Source organism: Anarhichas minor, unplaced genomic scaffold (genome assembly GCF_050575085.1).
Source record: "Anarhichas minor isolate MPS153535 unplaced genomic scaffold, ASM5057508v1 ptg000017l, whole genome shotgun sequence".
Lineage (NCBI taxonomy): Eukaryota > Metazoa > Chordata > Actinopteri > Perciformes > Anarhichadidae > Anarhichas > Anarhichas minor.
In genome coordinates, this window is record NW_027466463.1 from 17,189,511 (window position 1) to 17,214,872 (window position 25,362).

Genomic DNA, 25,362 nt, shown 5'->3' on the forward strand with positions numbered 1-25,362 from the left:
GTTATATGAAATAACTCATTTAAAACATATTACACCTTGTATATGACTGCCAACTTATAATATAAAATATGTCAAAAGAATGTTTAGTTGAAGTGTACTTTTAATGTAGAAATACAAAACAATTGTTCATTTTGTAACATATCTCCTCGCATTTTTTTGGGCCAATGTTAATCATGAAGAGGCAAAATACTCAAGAGGTCAAATTAATAAAAAGATGGTCTACTTTCATTGGAAAAGTGTATTTTATTGATAGGGTTAGAGTGGCATGAGACTTGGCACAGGAATGAATTTCAAGAAGGTGATGAAAACAATAAGACAACACATCCTAATCAAAAAAAGGTAATCTTCATTGGAAAAGCAGTGATTTGAAAAACAAAATAATCCATTTCTACAACCATTTACATATACGGAGATAAACCTGACTATTATTTACACGGCAACAGATTACAGTATGTACAAAGCCAGAACTAGAAGCAAATAGACGCTCACAGGCGCTTAATTTGGGAAGAGAATGTGAACAGTCACAAGAAAGCATGGGGTGATTTGGATTAGAAATACAGATTCAAACAGTGCCTGGGAATTGTCCTCTAAAAAAAAGAATTGGCCCCCTAAAGAATACAGTCGCTCCAGTAGCTTTTTCTTGTCTACATTGTTCTTTCAAGAAATTTAAAATGCCTTTTTAAAAACTCCTAAATAGGTCAAGTTGGCGTATAAAACACAAACAAACCTTCGAGGGCTTTTCAGAGACGCCTTGAGTCACAGTTACAGTATATTCAGACAATCTAGAGTAAATCTCTCTACGTCTACGAACAGACATTCATCATTTCAGTCTGTCCCTTTACAAGGCATCTAATCAGAGATGGAAACAGAGAGAGAGAGAGAGGGGGATTCTGGGTCAAAGCCAGGAGGATCCAGTACCAAACACCACCCAGCTAACTGTACTGAGGCCTGGCCACCCAGACAAAGATTAAATTATTCAGTTAGTTCACCAACGACGACTTCAGCATCAACGCTGGTTTTGATTCAACCCTGAGAAAACAGTGGACTGCATGTTCACTTGATGGCACGACTGCCTCATGCGCCATTCAAGGTAATTTCTGTCCTCGGAATGGCCAAAAAACAAAAAGGACAACTCGCATCTTAGCCATCTGTTGAAGGCTTTAATTCTATAGAGGCAACAGGCACAAATGCAGGATTTAAACAGTGATTAGGTCTACATAAGACATTATAGGTTCAGTCTTGTGGTTTGTGCCCCTTTCTTGCATTTTTTCCCCTCAGACAAGGTGCCAGTGCTGGAGCCATTTACCACATAAAATATTGAACTTTCTGAACGCTTTTTTTTCGCCACCAATGAACTGGTCCTTGTCCTGGCAAAAATGTCTCGAAGGCACGAGAAAAGGTGATGAGTGGGACGAGAAGAGGGAGGGGCGGTGTTACGCGATAACAAAACAACTGTGCAGAGGGCGGGGGGGCTTAGAAACCATGTTCGCTAAGCAGCACTGGAGGGTGCAACAGAAATAGTGGAGTGATTTTTTTTTGTGGGACTAGATGAATTCAGTGCTTTGGACACAAACTGGCAAATCAACATTGACTGCATTTTGACCGCCTTAACTCTTTTGCTTCCATGTTGTCTAGACATCGTCGTTCCTGTATCTGTTGCTTCGGCAGGTTGTGTATCTGGTTCAGAGACCATGTGCCCGGTTTGTAAAAAGTTTCGCAGGTTTTCCGCAGCCAGGCGCTCGGGGCCAGAGGAGAGAGTCTCGAGACGAAGCAGCAGGGATCAGATGTTATCCAACATCTGAACCTCCCGCCTGTCTTTCTGTATAACCACAGACAGTCTGTTCCCCTACCAAACCCTTTAACTAACAAGAAGACGACTCTTCAAAAGAGGAGGGTAAAAACTAATATAAAAACGGCTGGAGAAGAATGCTGACGTCTAACGGATTCTTCTGAGGCTGGTCCTCTTTCTGAGTCCTCGTCAGGAGCGAGGGGGGGGAGGGGGGGTGGTGGTCTGTCCCCATTCAGGTCCTCTACTTTCACAGGTCGACAGGGGTCATTGGAGCATGAGCTGTTTGAGGTTGTCGTGGAGGATGGTGTCCTTGACGTCCCGGAACACCAGCCTGATGTTCTCCGTGTTGATGGCCGTGGTGAAGTGGTGGTACAGGGGCTTCTGGGTGGCGTCGCGCCTCTTGGCCCGGAAGCACTCCACCATGAATGCCTGGACGTCCGGCAGGTCGTGCTCCTGCCCGGTGTACTCGGGAAAGTAGTCCTTGAGCGTAACGCTCTTCACCTTCTCCTCCAGCAGGTCCATCTTGTTGAGGAAGAGGATGATCGACACGTTGACGAAGACGCGGTTGTTGACGATGGTCTCGAAGATGTCGAGCGATTCGCGCAGCCGGTTGGTCTGCCTGTCCTCCATCAGCACCTGTTGAGGACAACAGTACGGTGAGTACAATTACTACTGCGGAAATGTAACCACACAGATCTCTCAAAGTGCTAAATGTTCTTTCTGGAGCCCAAACGATGCATCAACCTGATCGATTTTTATCACAAGTAATTGAGGTAATTTAGATTCACCATTACATAGTTTGTAAACCAGAGGGCATTGGAAAGTCTTTTTTTTCCAATTATATATATTTTCTTGCTCAGTACATATCTTGGTCATAATTATATAATAACCAAATTTGAGGAAATCTATCAAAAGATGTAGTTTAAGTTACAATATTTACATACGATATTTCATTTGTGTGGAAGGAGCTCATTCTTTCAAAATAAAAGACAAATGTCCTGTGTGTATTTCTTGCGTTTATCCGGACTAAATCATGACCCTAAAACTGTGAATTTGGGCAAAAGACGATACATAATATAATGAAGACATTTTTTTAAAAATATGGTATTAATGGGCACAACCTGCACATGTGCACAAACTAATTGAGTTTTATTTGAAGGCAAACGTGCTGTGGCATGAATCACAACAGAATAAGAGCGCGTATGTAGACAACAATGAGGACTTATCAAAAAGTCACCAAACATTATCTTTCAGAACAAACTGATTAACTTGATGCTTATCGGGCTATCACAGGCTCGTGTGTAACAGAGGAATAGAGACGCCATGGTCACCTGGTCGTATTCGGAGGAGGACACGAGGAAGAGGATGGAGGTGACCGAGTCGAAGCACTCGAACCAGCGCCTCCGCTCCGACCGCTGCCCCCCCACGTCCACCATCTTGAACGGAACGTTCTTGATCTCAAAGTCGTACTCGTGGATGCCCTTGGTGGGTTTGCGAGCCAGCAGGATGTCCTGCTGAGTGGGAACATAGTCCTGGAGGGGAGACGGAGAAACACGGTGAACGACCATCTAACAGACTGAGCTGGTAGACGAAGGAGGAAAGACAACACGCCAACTTTAATATATTATATAGAAAGCTTGTTTTGCATTGTATTAGTGGGCTTATGAAGGAGAACATGTTATGTTGTTTTCATCCAACATGGGGCCATCGTTAATATGACGTAGACTTTCTATCGAGGTCAAGGAAAGGCTCGAAAAGGGTTATAAGCAGATTATAACAATTTAATACATGTTTACATTGTAATGTAGTTTTAAGTAGATACACGTGATTATCAACAACTACAAGTCCTGTAGGCTCCAACAGTGGGCTGGTGTATAAATAATGGATGACAACATGAAACTGAGTTCAATACTTCTGAGGCCTTTCCTCACGGAGACATGGCTCCAGCTAATAGGAGCGTCTTCGTCAGCACCGTCAACCATCCCGGTTGCTCGTTAAAATGGTCCAGACGTGTTGCAATAGCAACTTTAACATGTACACGTCTGATTATAACAATCTGTGAGGACAGAAACAAACTTACCGGATCGCTGAGCTTATCCAGATTATCCAAGAAATACTTCACTGACTCACCCTGCGACAGGACAGAGGAGGAATGTCCGTTAATTCCACACAATTTATTAGATTCAGTCATTTCAAAGTCTGCATGTTTGCTAACTGATAGTAGTGAATTCAACACAATGCATTTGTTGCTGTTGTAGCGGTAGGAAAATATGTCCCTTTAGCTACCACACACACATACAGGTAATCGGTTTGTTTTCACTTCCAAACCGGTGTGTGTGTGTGTGTGTGTGTTCGGCCGAGAGCTGAGTCGCTGAAGCAGGATGCAAAGTATTTGGTGTTGCAGAAGACACGTGTTCAGAAGTGTGTCTTTGATGTATACAGAAGTGTGGCTAGCTTCGCTCGCATGTGTGTGTGTGTGTGTGTGTGTGTGTGTGTGTGGTGGTGGGGGGGGGGGGGGGGGGAAGAGATGTTTTTTTCTAGAACGTTCTGACGCTGTTCATGCACATTTAGTGCAAGCCCGGACATGAGGCCGTCGGGACTGAGACGCATTCCTTTATCTGTGTCCTGAACATAAACCAAAAACTGCAGACCAGATTTACCCCCCCGCCATCTTTCCTGTGACCCAGTGTCTCTACTGTAAACACACCACACCCTTTATTGTTTTGCAAGTATTTTGCATTAACGACACAGTAAACAAAACAACCTTTGCTCTAAAATTCAAATTTGATCAGCAGTAGTGTTTGTTTGGGCAGTATTTCTGGATTTGAATCCCCCCCACTGCACTGTAAGCTCCTGTTCTCACCTTTTGATCTTTTAAAAAACTAACCTGACCTGAAAATCCTGTGTGTGTGTGTGTGTGAGTGCGCATGTGGGGAGTGTGAGCAAGGCTAACATTACACAAGGGCGGAGTAGAAGGGCACGGCGCTAAAGCCAAAAGAAAGACGAGCTACCTTACTAAGAAGCTAATTTTAAATTCTGGCCACATTTTCTGTCAACGGCGGAGCAGCAGAGCTCGACCCTCCAGAGGACTGGGGGTTTGCAAATCGTCAAAAAAGCGACATGAGTAGAGCAACAACTCTGAACTCTATCTGTTCGTTATGAAGCACGACTGTGCTGTGAAAACAAAAGTGAAACATAAAATGTCAGCGTGTCCTTTGAACTGTAGACTCTTGAAATGTTTCGGGGCGGGGGGGGGGACCTCGTTCTATGCAAAGCGAGAGGATCTGTGTGTGTGTGTGTACATATGTTATTAATGATAATAAACAAGAGAGCCCGAGATGTGATTTGTGATGCAAATACTTAGAACAGGATGGGTTGTATCTGCTGGCAGAAAAACAAATTTGTCCTCGTAAACGAGAGCAGGGAATATTTAACAGCTGCCAACTGAACAACTCTTCAGATGCTGCTTTTGGGGTTTTATTGTTCGAGTTATTGTCTGAATGGGAGAGCTCGTATTTTGGGGAGACGATGCCCTCTGGTAGCGCGAATACCAAATACCTCGATATCGATACTGTGTCGATATCGTAGGGTTGACTATTTGTGCTTTGAGATTTTTGATAAATAAACATCATTAATGTGGATATAAAGGCTAAGTGGTTAAAGGCAAATAACAGAAGAACAGTTCATAAAATGACAACACTTTACTGTAATAGAAAAAAAGACTTATGTCATATTAGGATATCCAAAACGATATCTAGTCTCGTATCACAATAGATATATAATATTATTCCTTTCCTTTAGGTTTGAGATTTAATTCAAAATCAAGGATTTATACGCTACAAACGGCTGCAGCTGCTAATCATTGATTAACCTGATGATTATTTTTTTGGGGGATTAATCATTCAAAATCACAAACGATAACCAAAATAGTTCTACAGATTACTTGTTTGTTGACGTTTCAGCCATACAGTAACCTGTGTTATTCATACACCGACTGTAAATAAAATAAAAATATGAAAACTTGTAAACGCAACAGTAAAGTATTCTCATTAAAGAACATGTATTCAATATTTCCTGATCAATACATAAAAAATTGAAATATCTCTTTCAGAAACAAACGATTCAAGCTAAAAATAATAAAAGAATAAAGTTTGTTCAAGCCTCTAAAATGAGATGATGACACCAACTTTAATATCTTTGAGTTTTGTATTGTTGACAAAACAAGCAATTTAAAAGTGATATTTTATACACCAAAATATGATAAAATAATGGTTAGTTTCAGCCTCACATGCTCACAGATCGTATGTGTGCATGTGTCCTGGTACTTATGTAACTGGAGGTGTAACAATAACACTGAGTGGGAGAGTTAGAGCTCTGTTTGTGAGCATAAAGCTGTTTAACTACAGATCAACATTCCAGCTCTGATCACTCTTATTCCCCTTTTTCTGTCTGCACAACCAGCTGAGAATGTGTGTGTGTGTGTGTGTGTGTGTGTGGGACACAACAAAACGCCATTGAGAACGGTTCAGCCTGCTGCAACTGAAAGGGAAATGTAAATGTTCTGCTCGTGTCTCATTACTGAAAGCAAGCGTGTTCCCGACTGCTGGATAATGTAGAAAGTTCATCACATGACCGGACAGAAAATTAAACAAATGTAGTCGTTGCAGGTGGTGAAAGTGACACCAGGCATAAATGAGAGCACAGGAAGGTCCCAGTAAGGACACGCCAACGTACCGGCGACCACAGCTGTTATTCTGGGGTAAAATGTCAAGTGTGTTAAAAAGACGCCGAGACATAAGGAGCGGGGAAGGTGTAAACAGGAAGCTGAGTCAATCACATGTCTGACCGCTCAGAGAGAGACAGAGAGAGAGAGCGAGCGAGAGACCCAAGAATTACATGGAGAGAGAGGATGAATTAAGAAGAAAAACCCTGTTTCACTTTCTATTTCCACTGTCGTTCAACTCTCTCACTGGGACTTTTCTAAAAATAAAAAAAGCCCAGAAAACTCTTCCTGATTTTGGTGAGAGAGAGTTGTGTGCAAAAAATCTGGGCCTAACTTTGTGTAGATCTGTGTCAATGCTACGTACCAGCTGAAACTCCCTTCGACGGTCGTATGCGTTCTGTATGCCCGAGTCGTCCCACAGAGCTCTGATGGCGGGCAGGTACCGCAGGAAGACGGACGTCTCCAGCCGCCCGCTGGCCATCTTCGCCGACCGGGTGTCGATGGCCATCAGGCTGTCCCCGTGCTTCTGGTTGTCCGGCTCACCCCACGGGATGTGCAGCTTCTCCCGGGCGTCCACCAACACGCGGACACCTGGAGAGGAAGTGAAGACACCTCGATAAGAGAGAGAGATAGAGGCCCACTGGAAGTGTGTTAAAAGAGGCCACATGTGAGTGAAACCTAAGGTGGAAGAGAGACTAGAAGGGCAGGTGAACTGCAATGGTGACCACGAATAACAGGTGTCCTACAAACCTGTTTGGTCTGAGAGGGATGTATGAATGAACGTAAAAAATATATTTCAAGGTATCACAACCACTCAATAAACATAAACCTATATCACTAATATTTATTAAAAAAAATTTCTTCTGTAATATTAATAATTGACACATGATCTTGCAAATGGTGGAAATAAATACATTTGTGAGGCTTATAACAATAAAATATTTTTTGTCACAGAGGTATTAATGTAACTGCATGTTAAGGTGTTTTTTGTTTACACTAAATTAAATATTATTAGAAGATTGTCCAAGTTAATTAGAGTACTCCCTGTACATACAAAGAGTGGAAAAACAGGAACACCTTACAAGACACACTGGTGGGTTTACCCTCCATTAGCTACATCCCTGTTAGCCGTTGAGCAACAAAACTCGCCGATGGCTGTTTGAAACCAACGGCTATGATTCAATTTTAAACCGTTGAATATCTAACGGCTACGCGGCTATGAACTCATTAAAAAGGGGTGATTTAAGTAGAGACACGGTTCGTTAAGGGTGTGCCGACAGCAGATGTAGACTGTTTATGTACGTCCTCTCTCTCTCACAGCCCAGCGCTGCTAAACAGTTGTGGAAACTTTCCCCATCCATTTTTTTTAAGCGCCTTTCCGTCTTCATATCTCAGCCCCCCTCTAACGTCTCTCTCCGCGCGAGGCAGCGACGGTTATACCTTTGATAACGTTGCTGTAAATCGTGGCTCTGAAGTCCTCTCGCGCTTGCTGGTCGAAGTCCTGGCCATGGATGATCCGCATTTGTTTGAGGAAAGTCGACTTGCCGCTCTCGCCAGCGCCGAGCAGCAGGATCTTCACCAGCCGCTTCACGTACGTTTTCTCCCGGGAGAGACATCGGTCGATCTCCTTGGACTTTCGGAGCTGTTCCACCTCTCCGGTGTTCAGAAAACAGACGGGTAGACACACTTTTAGCACGGACCTGGTCGGCAGGAAATCCGCCATGTTCGCACAAACTTCATCGATGCTAATTTGATGCGCGTTCGCGGGGCGCGGGCACGAGACCAAGCCCCTTCCCTAAACTCAGGAAGTAGTGCTGCTGACTGTTTACCATCAATATTAAGTCGCGTTAAGCTTTGCTTCTTTATGTCTTGACTCACACAAACACAGCATTTTATTACACGCACAGACATATAACTATTCGATGTTCACGTAGAAATACGTCAGGTGAAGTATACATGTGTAGATATGTAATCTTAACGACGCTATCACACAATTTGTAATTGAAACCTTAAGTATTATAAACTTGTTAAACTCAATTCAAACGCCTACTTTTTTGTTTAGCTGACAAAATAATTTATAACTGTTAAAACACAAGACTTGACTTGATATCTGTACTGATGGTACCCTGTCGCCACCTGCTGGTTCAGTTTTGTAATTGCATAACTGCTAGAAAAGGACGCGCTCTGATTGGTTGATTCCCCTCTCTTTAGGTATGCTGCCTTTACGTGCTGTTGGAAATATGAGAATATATACTTCAACGCACTTCAAAAAGGTCAATGAAATAGGAAATGTAGCCAGGATACCCCTCAATTTTCTATGAGTAGACCTTTAGGGAATTTAAGAGGGTACTGTCATAGAAAAGTTGTCAATATTTGTTGAAAAAAGTGTTACACTTTTATTATTTTGGACTTTTCTCAAAATTGTATATCATTGATTGTTGTTTTGCATCTGCTTGGTTGTATTTTTAATAAAACCCCCAATTCTCCTAAAATTTATTTAACTATAACGTTCACTTGAATGATGGAAAATGAGAACGTAACACCACAATTCAAATTTCCCACCCTCCAAGCAGGAGCTTATGGGGAACACTTGAAGGCAGCATCAGTGTCTATCGTTGCACTTCCCTTCCAGCATCCCCACACGACACAGGACTCTCAGGCGACACAGTGGCATTCCGTGTGTGTCTGTGAGGGAGTGATCATTAGACATGACCATTAGAAACACTCTCCGCGACCATGGACAGAGGTATCGACCACGCATGGCTTGTATCAAGAAGGTAGGCTATCCTTTTACATCAGAGATGATGATCAAAGGGCTGCTCAGGCTAGACTATACCTGCAGACGCACTTATAGACCAGTCACTTAGATGAATTCTCCAATATTGCTTGGGCTGTAGTGGTCTGCTGTATCCCCATAAACACAGGCTGTATTGGCATTTGTCCTATAAAAAACTGCACTAATCTCTACAGGTCCTCAGAGGAATCCTGGTTTCTTTATGCTTTTAGTGTATAGATTTATTTAGGTTTTTGCAAAGCAACAAAGCCCACAGATATAATTTGGGATACAGAATGCAACAAAGCAGACAACAAATATACCATGTTTCAATTATGCATGCAAATACGCATTTAAGTTACCCGATTGATCAGAATTAGTGAAAAAAACACAACATTTAATAGGAACCAAGCATTCAGAAGTACATGCAACAGAAGGACAAGACATTAAAACCTTAAACACATGCCATCTTGGTTTCAGTGGGCACTCTCTACCTGTCTGTCACACTTAATGTTAGACAGTTTTGTTGCAACCTTTTCACAGTGATAAGGTCGTTCAGTTTAAGCATTAATCCTGGATCAGTATCGGTGCTTCCAGCTACACTAACCAGCCACAGGAGAGAACTTAATCCAGGCACTGTGTGTTGCACAACAGCAGCCCAGTCCTGTGGCCATGAGCGAGGCTCGACTCATCATCTCACATTTCAAATTTAAAAAAAGTATGCAGGAAATAGTTAAGATAAAAATATGACTATTGTACCCGGATACAGCACTCACAATGTCCTGCTCTCCAGGGGAATGCTATACTCATTTCCAGGAGAACTTTGTGTTTTGGTCCATGAAAGCCCACTTTGGTCCGGCTCAGCCTGCGGCTTATGGCCTCTCCAGCATGACTTCAAAGCACAAAGCCACTTCAAACAGGCCCGGGAGCTGCATACACACTCACTCCCTCCCTATCTCTCTCTCTCTCACACACACACACACACACACGCACACAAACTCAATTAATGTACTGCATGATTTCTTGCTTTCCAGTTCACACCTGAGCTGATGATATGATGAATTAAACACCGTTCAGGGGGCAGTGACTCACCGCAGAACCTCCCATGCAAGCCAAACAAAAGCTATGAGATCAGGGCATGAAACAAACTCTCATCTCACCGCTCCCCTTGTTTAGATGCAGTGTTAAGCTTCACGGTTAATTGTCACATTTTTTTTTTAATAGAAGCGGTGACAGAGTCACTAAGTCCCGCAGCATTGGCTTGATAGAAATAATTAAGCGTTGATAGCAAGCCTTAATATCACAAGGGGGGGGGGGGGGGAATGTGCCTCAGAGGGTTCAAATATGAGAGGCAATTAGATTTCATTCAACAGAAAAGAGGTTAACGGGGATGATGAAGATGTGGATAATTATCATCATCGCCATCCTGTCCTTGACATTGGAACAGATTTAATCCCCAAATCCATCTCACCTCATCTTGATATTCCTTTGCAGGCAGAGAAGGTGCTGCTGGAGATGCAGGACCCGAAAACAGGAGTTAAGTCACAGCCCCAGAGGCTGGTTATAACAACAATACCCCATGCTATTACTGGTAAAGAGCACACACACACACACACAAACACACACACACACGCACACACGCAGTAGGACACACTTGACGTTATTCAGCAGCTGCTTGAGTGATTGCGGCTGCATAGTCTCACTGGAGGATACCGGAGCTACCGACTCAAACTCGAGAGCTACAGATTTAATCTCCATGACAACCCCCGTGGTCTCCGAGCGGTCGGGGAGAGAGGGAGAAAGTAGGAGGTGAAGGAAGGAGGGTGATGGTGGTTGAGCGGGCGAGAGGAAAAGAGCTACAGAGACAAGAGAGCAACAGAGGAGGAGGAGGAGGAGGAGAGGAAACCTGGACTTTTACGTCATTTGCGAGCTTTGAATCCAGACAGTTTAAAACAGATGAACGAATGAAACCAAACATGCAAACATGCAAACATGCAAACAGCTTCTCCTCTCCTCTCCACTCCTTTTATCTCCTTTCCTTTCCTGTTCTGTCTCACCTCTCCTTTCCTCCTCCTTTCATTTCCTCTCCTTCCCATTCCTCACATTGTCTTTCCTTATTCCCCTCCTATCTCCTCTTTTCTCCTTTCTTTTCCAATTCTCTAACCTCCTTTCCTTTCCTTCTCTCTTGTCTCCCCTCATTTCCTTTACTCCTTTTCCTCATCTCCTCTTCTCTCATTATTTTTTCTTGATTACTCCTTCATTCCTCTCCACTCCTTTACATTTCTGTCCAATCCTCTTTTCTCTCATCTCCTTTCCTTTCCTGTCTCTCCTCTTATATACCCCGTTTTTATTTCCTCCTCTCCTCTTTCCTTTCCTCTCCTTGTTTCTTGCTGTGCCTCCTCCTCCACATCAGCTCTAGAGGCTCACAGGCTAACAACACAGTCAGTGGCGGTGTATCAGGGGTTTGTCATTTAGAAGCCCATCTACCTATCGACACACACAAACACTTATTTCTTGGTGTTCGCCCTCAGAGCTGCTTTTCTATCTGCTGGTGAACATTTTGTTACCCCTGACTGTTGCTTTCTATCTGTCCTCATCAGGTGAAGACATCATTACATGGTTAGCGGACAGATTCCAAGTAGACACACAAGGTGAGAGATGAGGCGGCAGATGCCGTTCATACATTAAATACACAGTTTGTCAGTTGATTTAATTCCTGCTCGACTCTCTTCCGGTTGTCTCCAGAGGCGAGGAGTTTTGGCTCCATGCTGGTGGCGTTAGGATACATCTACCCTCTACAAGACCACAAACGCTTAGTGATCAAACCAGACGTATCTCTCTATCGCTTCCAGGTAAACACACCGCATTTCAAAACCCCAGAGCCAAGGCAGCTCTTAAAGAGATTTTTAAAGGTGCCTCGTGGAGTTTTTTTTTTTTTACCACAAATAGCGCCATGAATGAATGTTTTTGCATTCGCAAGAGGATGCACAACAGTTAAACAACAGTTAGTGGCGGTAATGTGCAAAAACACGTAAGAATAAATTATGATTTTATTTTACTAGGATTGAATATTGATCCATGGGCAGTTTTTATTCGGTGCAAGGACTGAAGTTTCGATGCAATGCACGTTTTCATCCGAGTCAATCAAAGCTGAATGCTGATGAAAACGCACATTAGTCAACGTTTAGGACGATTAGGACGCTAGCTAGGTGGAGACCAGTGTATCCTATAATGAGACTGATTGCATTTTTCATTGGTGCCTTTTTGGGCTGAAGCACACAGCAGCTTCTAAGGGAGATAATTATGACAGCTATTATGTATTTTAATTATAGATTCATCTTTTAAGTCTATAAAACCACAAACTATTGTAATACATTTATAAAACAGAGAAAAGCAGTAAATTAAACATGTGAGAAGGTCATTCCAGCTTTTAAACGAAATGTTTTCACATTTCCGCGTAACCGCTCTGCTCTGCACCAGACGGGTGTTTATAGTGCTATTACTCACTATTCTTTTTGTGACGTAAAACCACAACTTGGTTTGCTTTTGGTTTCCTGAGCAATGATAAATGACTCCTACTTGGCTTCTGGTCTGTAACCAATACATCACAATAACACTTGTGACTTTTGTCCTTCCCAGACACCGTACTTCTGGCCCACACAGCAGTGGCCTGTTGAGGATACAGATTATGGTGAGTGGGACTGTAGTGGCACACATTTTATCTCACATCCTGGTACCAAACACTCACATGTTTCCCTTTCATTATGACAGCAATCTACCTGGCAAAAAGAAACATACGCAAGAAAGGAATCCTGGAGCTGCACGAGCAGGTGAGACTGAGTGAATGAGAGCGATTCATTGAGTCTGCTGGCATTTACTGAGGTGTTGTTTTCTGTCCACAGGAGCACTATAACCGTCTTCACAAGTGGATGAATCACAAATGGGATTTCATAGTGATGCAAGCTAAAGAACAGTACAGGTAGGTGGTGTGACAAACTAAGAGACGTCCCCTTCAGTTTTGAGATCAAGAAGGTGTTACGATGCTCCGTGTTTGTGTGCGATTTCTAGGGCCGCGAAGGAGAGGAAGAAACCGGACCGTGTGGTGTTTGACTGCCAGGAGCGAGCCTACTGGGTGGTTCACAGACCTCCGGTGAAAACACAAACACACACACACACACACACACACACCCACACAGATAGTTATCAGACATGTACTGCACACACACAGGATACGGCTTTGTGTATATCAGTGGATTGCCAGCAGACTGAGACGTCTGGAAATAAATTGCACTCCACCTCCATACTTCCCAGGGTATCTCATTATCTCCACCCATGATGCCTCATTACCATTGCATGTCCAGTCAGAGGAAAAGGGCACCACTGATTAATATTTCACACTGCATAGGAGAATGTGGTGTGTGGCGGTTTGCACCTAGTGGCATTGTGAGTCTGAGTTTCACCCTGTTTCATGAGGCTGGGTTACTGACCAGGAGGCTCACTCCATAACCTCCAGAAAGATTCAGGTTCACAACTTTCCAGAACACAAATCTTAACGTTGGATAAAGCCAGGTTCAAAATTTGTGTTCTATTTTGTTGACATAATAGAGTCAAAGGTTTTTATTGAGGCGCTTTTGGATATCTGCTTTTATCACTCCACAAATCAGAAAATACTGTGAATAGCCATTAAAGACAAATGTGTCTAAATCTCTTTGGTTTCTACAATTGTAGCCAAAATATAAGGGAGCTGCCATGAGTCGATCGTTCTACTGAGTTAGATTGTTAGACTGCTCTTAAAGGGAACCTTTTAACTTGCAACTTTTCCTAACCTGCCAAAGGTCAAGACACTAAATGACGATTACTGGAAACATTGTGTCACATAAGAAGAGTCATAAAGTCAGTGAACTGACTCAGACGTATCAGTTGAACAGCAACATCCATCTAAAGTGTGCTACCTTTAAGCTAACCGGTCATACCAGACACAGGCTGTAGCAGCAAAACACCACTTTAGATATAGAGCGAATACTTAAAGAAATAGTAGCTTAGAGGTGCTGGTAGGTGCATTTCTCTTTTTACTTTGCAGACAGCAAGGCTATCTGTTTCCCCTTGCGTCAAGTCTTTATGCTAAGCTAGGCTAATTGCCTTGTGGCTCTTTCTCTGTACTGCACACACAGGCAAGAGAGTGGTATCAATCTTCTTGTCTAACGCTCAGCAAGAAAGTGAAGAAGCGTATTTTCCAAAATATATTACTTTGATCTTTTGTACAGAAACTTCCTTTTAAGTCCTTCATATTTTCTTCCATAGAAAGGGTTGGGCACAGAGGAGGCCTGCACACTGGCTTCCAAAAAATAGTTTATTTCTCTTTTAAGGCAATGAGTGGATCTGTAAACATCTTCCTCCCGCAGAAAACGTTTTTCTTGAGATGCATTATTTACATACAATACACAGACTCATCCTTTTAATCCTAAAAGTCAAAGTCAGCTTTCTTTCTAACACAACATCATAATCCAGGGACAGACTTATCCTGCTGCTAAATGTGGTTTAAAGTCAAAACATGTCCGCTGAAAACAAACACATTTCATTAAGTTGTAATGTTGTAAACAGTGATTTCACAAAATCCCATTTTACACGTGACTGGCTGCTTGTCGTCTCAGATGGTTGGGAGGAGTGTGACACAATGGCAGCCTGGGATTATCATTATAAAAACAGCCATCTGCTTTAGATAATGAGTCCTTCGGTAAACACACATTGTGAAATCATTGTGTTGTTGTTGATGTGTGTGCAGCCAGGGACAGTGAGCGCCATGGACTATGGACTGGATCGACTAATAGATCCAAACGCAGACGAGGTAACAGGTGAGTCTCTGTGTGACCCGGGTGAACATAATTCCTGCCAATCAGCTTATATTCAATAAGAGGCTTTAATACATGGATCCAGTAAAGGATGCATGTCCTCTACTTTCCTTTCATTTCCCCGTCTACTGTTTCAATCATTTGAGTTATCGGTTACTGAAATTAACTTCTCTTCTCTTTCCTTGTCTTCTCTTATCTTTTGCAGGCATTTCCCATGTCTCTCTTTTTGTTTTCAGACTTTTTAACTGGTTATGAACACCTACACACACACACAACCCTCATGTTTGTACTTGACACAGCTACGTACATACTTAACCCTTACCTGCAACCTCGACTTTAAACTTAATTCCAACCTTAAAGGTAAACTCCACCGATTTTACACTTCAAGATCAGTTCACAGGTCTTAAGTAGTACGACTAAAAAAAGGTTGAGTCAGGCCCTTTGTGGCTCCGGAGGGGGGGCTGTGTGAAGTCTGATAAATGTGATGTCATGAAACTTGAGTCAGCGTGGGTTGAGGTTAAAGACTACAAGTTTGAATATGAAAAATATGCTGGAGATGTGGAGTTTATGAGCTTACCAGACCTCTGTTGCGTTGTGGGTAATGTGGACGCCAAGTTTTGACAAAGAAGAAGGATACATGGAATAAAAGGACAATATTTATGGTTCTACAGCATCGACGTTGATACTTTTTAAAAACTGTCGATCATGAATCAGACAACGTTATAGGAGTGCAGTGCTACATTTATTGAGTACTCTTTTAACCCAAAAGTTAAGCTAGGTTTGGTAATGTTGAGAAACTAGTGAGTATTCTAGATTTTAAATACTCAGTGTTACTCAAAAACATGAAAGCATGTACAAAAACACGCCAATACACACAGACCAAAATCAATCTTTGTCTATGCAAATTTAGATTTATTTTGTGATCTCACAACATAACCTTTAATACGTTTTCTTCCTCAGGCCAAAACACCCGACTTCTACGAGAGAATCGTGAGTGAGGATTTAAAGTCCACTCTTTCTCTGACTTTCTCATCATTTCTCCTCCCTTCCAGTCGTGTTAACCATCAGTGATCCTTAGAGACAGACATTTTTATAGCTGTCATCTCTCTTCCGCCTCCCTGTAGATGATCTTTACCCAGCAGGCCATCATGAGGCCCAGAGTGAAGTCATCGGTGTCCATTAGCGCGTAAGCTAGTCCATCATATTCCCAGTCTGCTTGTATCTGTGACAAACCAGTCACTTTAGATTGGTTACATCATATCGTCTCAAAATAGCATCTCCACTGACTGACCTGCTGAAAGTCAAGCACAGACGATATAGACACAGTAACTGCAGGTTCAGTGACTTGTTATTACCATGGTATCATTAAGGCTGCTGTTTAATAGTTGAAAATGATTAGCATGAAATACAGAGTGATAGACGATCATATTTTGAATATATTACTTCATATTTGTAAGATATCCTGCTATCTAGCAAATTGTACCCAAAACACAAACTTTATGGGGAAGGTAAAATATTTTGCAGTATTTTACAGACCATAATGTTAATCTTTCTCCCTGTTCTTGCAGCTTGGTGAAGTACTGCGCCACCTATAGAAGCCACGACCCTTTCCTCTCCAAGTGTCTCCCCAGCAACCCCTGGCTCACTGATGACGCCACGTACTGGACCTTGAACATGACCAAGTGAGTCAGCTGAGGACGATAAACAATTGATAATCAAGAGAATCATTTTCGAATGACTTGTTCGTCTTATTTGTGTATTTAAAAAGTGTGGAAATACCAACTAAAATGCGCGTGGAGAGGTGGACTTTCAGCTTCGCAGAGCTGCTCTCAGACCCTCGAGGACGAGATGATTTCAGACTCTTCCTGAAGAAAGAATTCAGCGGTACGATGGTCGTTATTTAAAAAAAATTGATTACAGAAGTGTTATCGTACTGTAGATTCATTTCTGCTCACACAATGTTAATATTTCAGCCATGAGATATGGGCTGAGAGTAGTTTTCTTTCCTATTATTTTCTATTCTGTACCGTCTTAGGTGAGAACTTGGCATTCTGGGAGGGCTGCGAAGATCTGAAGTGGGGCGAAGCTGCGACGATGAGAGAGAAAGCAGAGCACATCTACAAGTAATGTCTTCATTTACTCTCTGTGTAGAATACATTGAATCTTGACAGAGGTTAGTCATAGAGCAGAAACAATTAGTCAAGCAACTGTTTTGATAATTGATTAATGACACACTCTGGTTGCAGTTTTATATCATCGTGAACTGAATATCTTTGTGTCTGTTGTTCAGACAAAACAAGAAGACATTTGGGAAGTTTTCTTCCCTTTTCATTGACGATGAACTCGTAACTATAGCTGTCAGATAGTGGAGTAAAAATGATGTTATCCTCTGATCATAATGGAGTAAAGTACCTCAAATTTGTACTGAAGTGCAGTACTTGATGCAAGTGTTTTTAACTCTCCTCATCCCAGGACATTCCTGGCACGCGGTGCACCGCGGTGGATCAACATCGACGGAAAGACGATGGAAATCACGGTGAAGGGCCTGAAACACCCACACAGATACGTCCTGGACGCAGCCCAAACTCACATCTACATGCTCATGAAGAAGGTCAGTAAACACACCACAAGATAATGGTGGCGTCATAATTCCCACAGGCCCGCACTCGCCATCACCAAACAAGCACTGATCCATGACGAGTTTGTGTGTGTTTTGCAGGACTCGTACGGGCGGTACCAGAAATCTCCGGTGTTTAAGGACACGCTGAAGAAGGCCATCTGTCCTGAAGAGCACCAGTTCAGGCATGCGGCAGCTTTTAACTCCCACATTTATGCATTAAATGTACTTTTTCAGACGAAAAAACTTCAGTGGTTTGATTTGCCTAATAAAGCACAAGAGCATCAAATGAGGAACATTATTCACTACAAAGGACGACTTAGGAGTGACATTGGTTAGAAAAACCTAATTGTATGTCTCTCATCTGCTCTGGCTGATATTAGTTTCCCTGTAGCTTCCTGAAACCACCACATTCATCACTTTCCAAAACTTAATTTTCACCTCGTCTCTTCCTCCTTCCCTTCTCTCTCCTGTTTCTCTATCCTTTCCCTCCCAGTGACGCCCAGTTGGTGCAGAATGCAAAAAAGAGGCGGCCCAATCTCAGCCCCATCATCCTCCGGCAGATGGAGCAGGAGCAGAAGGCCAAGATGGCCGCCAACGTTGACATCACACAGGTCATGAGCAAACTCAGCAAGCAGGGCAAGGAGGCGCCCCCCCCTCCTCGTCCTCCTGCTAAGAAATAAACACAAACACGCGGTGTTCATGGATTTTATAGAACTATTTTGTGGAATCGTTAAAAAAAAAAATACGCTGCAGTTTATTTATTAATGATAATGTTTACATTTTAATGCCATTTAACTTTTAAGTTAGGAGCTGTTGTAATCAATATTTTTATAATAACAATGGGTCAAATGACCGTGTTTAATGTGAAAGGGGTCGCTCGTAGTGATGAACATCACTGCACTCTAGGGAGCTTTATAACATATTTCAGTTCATAGATTCGGTTCTACTACCTGCAACTTTACTGTTCTGGTTCACTCTTATAGTTTAGTATTTTGTGATTAAAAATCACCAAACAGCAGATATACAGAGTTAGCAACTATCTGGTGACATAGTGGAGTATTTAGCAGCTAAAGAGACCAAAAACAAAGATAAAAAGAGATAAATATTGGAGATATGTTCAGAAATAAGACAACAAAATGCCACAAAAATAGATTTATTCTACATTTATTGAAACACAACCCTGCAAACATGACACTTTGTTTTGTTTTCCCCACCACAAATTAATGTATTTACCTGGAAAATGTCTCATAAAATGAGAGGTATGGTTTTGTGATTTGGTTGAACTGAGCCTTTAAACTCACGTCTATACACAAGTCATGACAAACGGCCATACCTGTTGTTACCATCTGTTACATTTCTGTCCATAAAAGCTGTAACTGTTGTCTGTCATATTGTTTCTCATAATCGATGTGTTGTTCTGTCCATCTTCACTCATACAGTGTTTTGTATTGTACAGTTTGTTTTCTTTGTCATCAGTCATAAGCTAATAAAACCCCCACAAACCATCGCATGTTTCTCTGTTTGTTTTGAGTTGTCATTCATTCACTTTTCTTCATATCGTTTGATTGTCATGTAGCCTAAAAGTAGTCGTAGTCGAATACGTATTTTATCAGGTCAGGTATTGCTTATTATGACTTATAAGTGTTCATCATGTACATCATGGTGTAAAAGTAAGTACAACATTTTAAAAACGACCTGAAAGTTTTCCAAAATGCACTCGTATTTTTTTCTGTTGCCCTTTGACCTCACAGCTGTGCCGCTTCACCACTCCCGTCCCCCACCTCGCCGTCTACTCCGGCCTCACCGACTTCCCCACCGCCAACGCCTCACCTTCTCTCCCCTTCCTGGCCCACACCCCGGCTTGTCCGTCCCCCATCAGCGTGGCCTTAGAGAGCACCTCGGCCTCTGAGCGGCAAGCGGAGGCCAGTGGGGGAGAAGGCGAGGGGGACCCTGCGGCCCGAGCACCGGTCGGTGGGAATGTGTCCAAGTCTCGCATGGCTCTGTCCCTGCGTCGTCTGCTGAAGCGCGGCTGCACCCCCGCCTCCATGTTCGCCAGCTTGTCGCCCAAATGCCACTCAGCTACCGGAACGAGTAGCCGCATTCAGCCAATCAGCCCAGATCAACCTAGTCAGGCTCCACCCAGACGGATTGGGAAGTAAGTGTGAGACAAATTACACGCTTTATCTTTTTTAGTTTTAGTACATACTGCAAGCTGCCGTTACACAGTATGTACTGTTGCATGCAGTATGCAATCAATTGGGACACACTACTTCCTCATAACATTGCACCTTGAACTTTGGCCCTTCTGCTCATAAATCTGCAGTGTAGACTCAGAGGATTGTGGGTCAGAATAGCCAGTAAAGCATGCTGGCTTGCAAACTGCAAAATGGGTTGAAGTATTTGGCATGCTGCGTTTGACTTACTACGTATTGGGACGTACTAAATCTTCTCTGGCATACTAAATAGTATGGTAGTCTGAGTATTGGAACACACACAAAGTCAGTCTGCACACTCTTTTTGAATGCGATGATTTTATTTTAAACAATAAGGGAAGACATCCCAGGTGAACAGGGAAAACATTATACACTAGATGTCACTATGAATCTTCCCAGTGTACCATTAAGACAATAGTCTTTTTTAAAGCTGGCACTTATAACTCATTTTTACATTTCAAATCCAATGTTGTAGAGCTAATAACTTGCTGCCCGCATTGTATTTTATCAGCTTTTTCCAGATTAAAGTGGATATTCCTCCAGAGTGCCGAATCTACCCGATAGAGTCTGAGGACGAGGACGAGGAGAGCAGGGCTGCCTCTCGTGGAGGAGTGGGAGCCAAAGAGATCATCTGTCCCTGGGAGAGTCTCACTCCACAGAACGGGACGGGCTAATCGGCTGCATTTACACAGGTATTAAAAAATAGAAGAAATAATGGGACTTTTATAATCCGTCTATGTCTGAGCAGGAGGATTTTAGAAGAGCACACACAGACATGAAGGGGTAAAATCCCTGTGTAACTGTGTTTTATATATTCACCACAAAGGCCACAAACGACAACACAGATATCAAACAACATGACACAAAACGGTCAATCGGGGACTCTGACTGTTTAGACTGAGCATGGACTTTCTGTGTCCAAGTTTTAACTCCTTATAGGAAACCTACGGTATGTTTAGAGCGTCTAACACACATTGACTGTAGGCCTGAAAGTCCCCAGTCACATGTCGGCTGCAGCATAATCCTCTTCCCCACTGTCCACGCTCATTATTTTTAAAAAAACAAACAGTTTTTCCAAAATATGGCGAAATACAGTGTTTTCACAGCTGTGAGGATTGAGTCTTAAGTCCACCAGTGCGAGACCCTTCCCCTCTGAGAAAAGATTAACTACAGCCATCAAAGAAGGCTGTAAAGGTTTTTTTTGTAATGTTTTCTTTACATTCGGTTTGTTTTTGGCTTCTTCACACAGTCAGGATTATAACTCTGGTAGAAAAATCCCCTCTGTGAGTGATTGGTATATAATTTAAACAGAGACGACATGATGTTAGCGCCCTGTGGCATTGCAGCTGTGTTTACCGACATCGCAAGTTGTGTTCATCCATATTTTTTCCCCCAACGAACCTGCACCTTACAAGCCAACAGGCAGTCATGTGTTTGATACTCGAAACATATGCTTTGAGCGTTCCTCTAACTACAGCCTTATTGACGCTAACCCTTACAGATGTGAGCACCAGCTGAGCCAGCTGTTTAGGTTGGATGTTTAGTTTTGGGAGGACCATGAGGACAACAGGGTGTACGAACATGAGCAAGAGCTTTGAAAACTTGAGCTGTATAGCTTTTGCGTTCAAACCTCATTCTGTATCTATTCAGGCACAGTAGCCCGACAGCAGCCTTATCCACCTTCGCACACCTGAAATATTTTGTGTTTTCTGGCCTCAGAAGGTTTTACATAGCAGGCATGTACACAGACATTCAGGGCCTCAAGATGACAACAAAATAAATAAAAGAAAGTATATAAACTGTTACTTTTGTGAAGTTAATATACATTAATATTTACATCCAAGAGAGTGATAAACTAAAGCAGAAAGACATATTTGGACTGTGCATATGCCTGCTAAAAATATAATGTATTTATATATTTATTAAATAATGATCAGAAGTAGAGAAGTGTTCTTGTGCTGCTGAATAGACTTAGATGCCTCATCCGCAATTTACTTACCTCTTACACACATTATGTGGAAAATAGATGCAGGTAAAACGAGAGCACATGAACAGCTTGTCTGCATGTCGCTTTGTTGCTGATCCGCTCCCGACAGACTTTTACGAATGAAGAGTTGTGACAGTAACGGGGAGTCGGTCGACTGTTTTTGTATTTAGCTCCACTGCTGTTTTGTAGCTGTCGTACGCGGTGTACTACTCTGAGCGAGGCGTTGATATTGTTCTCGCACTTCTCTCCATCGTGGGTCGATGGGGGAACGGTTCAATGTGAATTAACTGTCGGAATGTATTCTCTTTACCATGTTTACAGATACAAGAATGTGAAAAATACTTTTCATTTGTTGTATTTGATTTGTACATTCCATGGCTTGTGTCAAGTGCCTCAATAAATGACTGTCTTAAGAAAAAGAGGTTCACCTTCTTAATGAGATGCTGCTGTTACATGTTAACTTAAAGGAGTAGTTCACCCACATTACAAAAAAAACAAACATTTTCTCACTAATATGGATATATATATATATATATATATATATATATATATATATATATATATATATATTTAGCAGTACTCAAAGTACAGAATATGCTAACTAAATAAGGTTGTTTTGTATGCTGTTGCTGCACGCTATTCTCCCACAATGCAACACACACAAAAAAGGAGCTGTTCAGAGCTGGAACAAATTCAAATAAATTGTGGGTGGTGGTGAGACAGCTCAAAATAAAAAACATCTTTGAAAACAATTAAAACAATCAACGTCACACATAGAGTGTAATTTCCTGTTAGTATGTTGCTGTAAGACTACGGCAGATATGGGGAGGCACACGTGAGCGATTAACTAAGAAAGGAGTTTTATTCAACAAAAGTAATTTTACAATTAGTTTAACACATGTAACAACGTACGAGTTCAGACAAGTGATACACGCAGGAAACAAATCCTTCCAGGTTAACTAAGGTAATGGTGAATAAAGTTTACAGCAACTCAAAAGTTGAACATCGCACATGGTGGTGCCGGGGGGGGGGGGGGGGGGGGGAAACAGACTGCTGGGATGAGGCAGGTCTTATAGACTGGAAACAGAGGCCAGCTGCTGCCAATTCCTTGATGGCCTCCAGCTCCAACCAACCAGGAACCAGGAACTCTGAAAGACAAACAACACAGCAGCAACACAGCTCACACAAGCTCTGTCACAATGTGGAGTGGTTTTTGTACAGTTAAAAGTACATAAACAGTATACTATGACGATTACTACATGCTGTATGAGTACAAACAATTAAACTCCACAAAGAGAAAGCAACAGGTTTTTCCTGAAGATAAAGTACTTATTTTTGTAAATTGGGTGGACTGACCTTTTAAAGGATCTCTAATTCAACTGAAATAGTTCCTGCAACGTACAATAACATTTGTCACCAGCCTCAGTAAGTGCCACTAGGTGGCGATATAGCAGCAACAATGGGATCAAGGTGCCTTTTACATAATAAAACACAAGCTGGTGGATGGGACTCTAAGATACAAATGCAATAGTTCCCTGAAACCTGAAAAGACACAATCTGCATTTACGGTTTATCAGAACGCTTTCCTCGTTATTATTTGGATTATATGAAATAATATTAAACAGAGGCTTGACAGAAACAGCTTTGCCCTCCGCACCTGATATCTAATTTCAACACAGACCTGAACAAGGTTTAGGTGAAGGTATGAACATCGCCACAATCTGATGTCCATGCAGACATTACTGCAGAGTACAGAAAACCAGCAAGTCAACATCGTTTGTGCCATCAATGAGGTTTCTGAACTGAGGCCGGAGCTTTGATCTGTGTGTGTGTTTTAGTCTCCGAGCAGATCGCTATCTCACAATACCCACACAGGGACGTCCACACACAGTCCATTCATACATTAGCTTACCAAGGGGGAGGGAATTTATGCAAGACATTTAGCATTCACTGGAGGTGTGCATATATTAAAATACATTTGTGCGTGGAAGCATCTTTTAATGAAGCCCTTGGTGCTCGGTGTTGCACCTGAATGAGTTTTTCAAAAGCCATACACACATGGCATGGCTTTAATGTTGTTGTTTGTTCAGAAATCTGTGTTTTGCTGTCATTTGTACATTTGTGCAGCTGTTTTCTGCCTCTGACTCTTTGATTTTCTAGTTACCTTTGACTGGAATTATTGGACTGCATGGGGAGAAAAGAGACAGGGTTTCAAAAACAACCAAATGTTCATTGGAGGAATAGTTAAACATTTTGGGAAATACACTTTTTGATGTGAATTATATTAGTAATTGAGCTCGAGGCTATGAGCTTAGGAAACAGCTAGCGTAGCTCGCCTTCCAGCACCCATAAAGCTCTCCAATAAACTGTTCCTTTTTCGTCAAGTCTGTACACAGAAATGCTGTGCACAAATAACACCAAATGAATTATGTGCTTTGCATTCTGTCTGAATGCACCTTTAGAGGCGTTTATAAGCACTCCGCCAGGCTAAATGTTTCCACCTGCCTCCTGTCTAAGCTAAGCTAATCGCCAGCTGTTTCTAGGGCAATGCTTGGCGCGATGAGATAAGAGCGGTATCAGGCTTCTCATCTCACTCTTAAGACATAATAGTGTAGCTGACTTACTGGTTAGATGTCTTATACGGATTGTTATAATACACATATACGTCTTAATTTGTTCTGTAAGTTTACAAATATACTTTATTACAATATTTTAGCTCAAACGTAGCATATTATTTGACATAAAAGAAAAAATTAGTCGCCTGCCTGTCTTTGATTTGAGTCGAACAATTGTAGAGCAACTTCCTCTTTCTCTGACCTGAATTGGAAACCGGATCGGAACGACCAAAGCACACACACGCGCACACGCGTGCGCACGCACACGCACACACACACACACACACACACACACACACACACACACACACACACACACACACACACACACACACACACACACACACACACACACACACACACACACACACACACACACACACGTGTATCTCCGTAGACATAAACATGTGCCGGCCGCCGTGTGTGACCTCGCTGTGACATGATGAATGATCAAATCAGAGGCCTAATGAAACGCTGCACATTCGCCTGCTGCTGTTTCCCTATGTATGTATGCATGTGTATGTGTGTGTGTGTGTGTGTGTGTGTGCGTGCCCAGGACCTCAATCAGAATCACAGGTGACCTGGTGTCTCGCTGAGCCTCCTACATTTGACAAGAGCAGATAATTACCGGTGACCCCTCACGTTGGAAAACCAACCAAGGAGAGAACTTGAGCAGCGATGAAGAGGAGAAATGACCTTGAGACTTCAACTATATTTATGGCACTCTGTGTTAGCCTTTAACCTTCTTCACACCTTCTTGACCCCCGTACCTGCAGAACTCTGGTCGTTATCT

The 25,362-nt window shown here is 42.3% G+C and overlaps 2 protein-coding genes across 3 annotated transcripts; one reads left to right on the top strand and one right to left on the bottom strand.

Annotated features, from left to right (window-relative positions):
* Nucleotides 1-223: 223 nt before the first annotated feature.
* LOC142952048 (guanine nucleotide-binding protein subunit alpha-13-like) lies at nucleotides 224-8,273 on the bottom strand. The gene is made up of 5 exons (XM_076094039.1): nucleotides 7,953-8,273; nucleotides 6,877-7,103; nucleotides 3,870-3,920; nucleotides 3,121-3,321; nucleotides 224-2,425 (listed from the first exon to the last, which is right to left on the bottom strand). Exons 1-5 carry the CDS (start codon nucleotides 8,233-8,235, stop codon nucleotides 2,054-2,056), a joined length of 1,134 nt encoding a protein of 377 aa, XP_075950154.1. The 5' UTR covers nucleotides 8,236-8,273; the 3' UTR covers nucleotides 224-2,053.
* Nucleotides 8,274-9,167: 894 nt separating this feature from the next.
* Nucleotides 9,168-19,260, top strand: LOC142951348 (regulator of G-protein signaling 9-like). 2 transcript variants are annotated; one of them, XM_076092848.1, is made up of 17 exons: nucleotides 9,168-9,289; nucleotides 10,780-10,876; nucleotides 11,886-11,936; nucleotides 12,031-12,137; nucleotides 12,925-12,976; nucleotides 13,057-13,115; nucleotides 13,188-13,264; nucleotides 13,354-13,435; nucleotides 15,068-15,130; nucleotides 16,095-16,124; nucleotides 16,259-16,320; nucleotides 16,703-16,816; nucleotides 16,903-17,018; nucleotides 17,170-17,257; nucleotides 17,607-17,745; nucleotides 17,854-17,936; nucleotides 18,248-19,260. In XM_076092848.1, the coding sequence occupies exons 1-17, from the start codon at nucleotides 9,221-9,223 to the stop codon at nucleotides 18,432-18,434; spliced, it is 1,476 nt and encodes a 491-aa protein (XP_075948963.1). In that variant the 5' UTR covers nucleotides 9,168-9,220; the 3' UTR covers nucleotides 18,435-19,260. The 2 variants fall into 2 exon arrangements, with proteins under 2 accessions (XP_075948963.1, XP_075948962.1); XM_076092847.1 differs by lacking the exon at nucleotides 9,168-9,289 and having other exon boundaries at nucleotides 10,684-10,876.
* The last annotated feature ends 6,102 nt before the right edge of the window (nucleotides 19,261-25,362 follow it).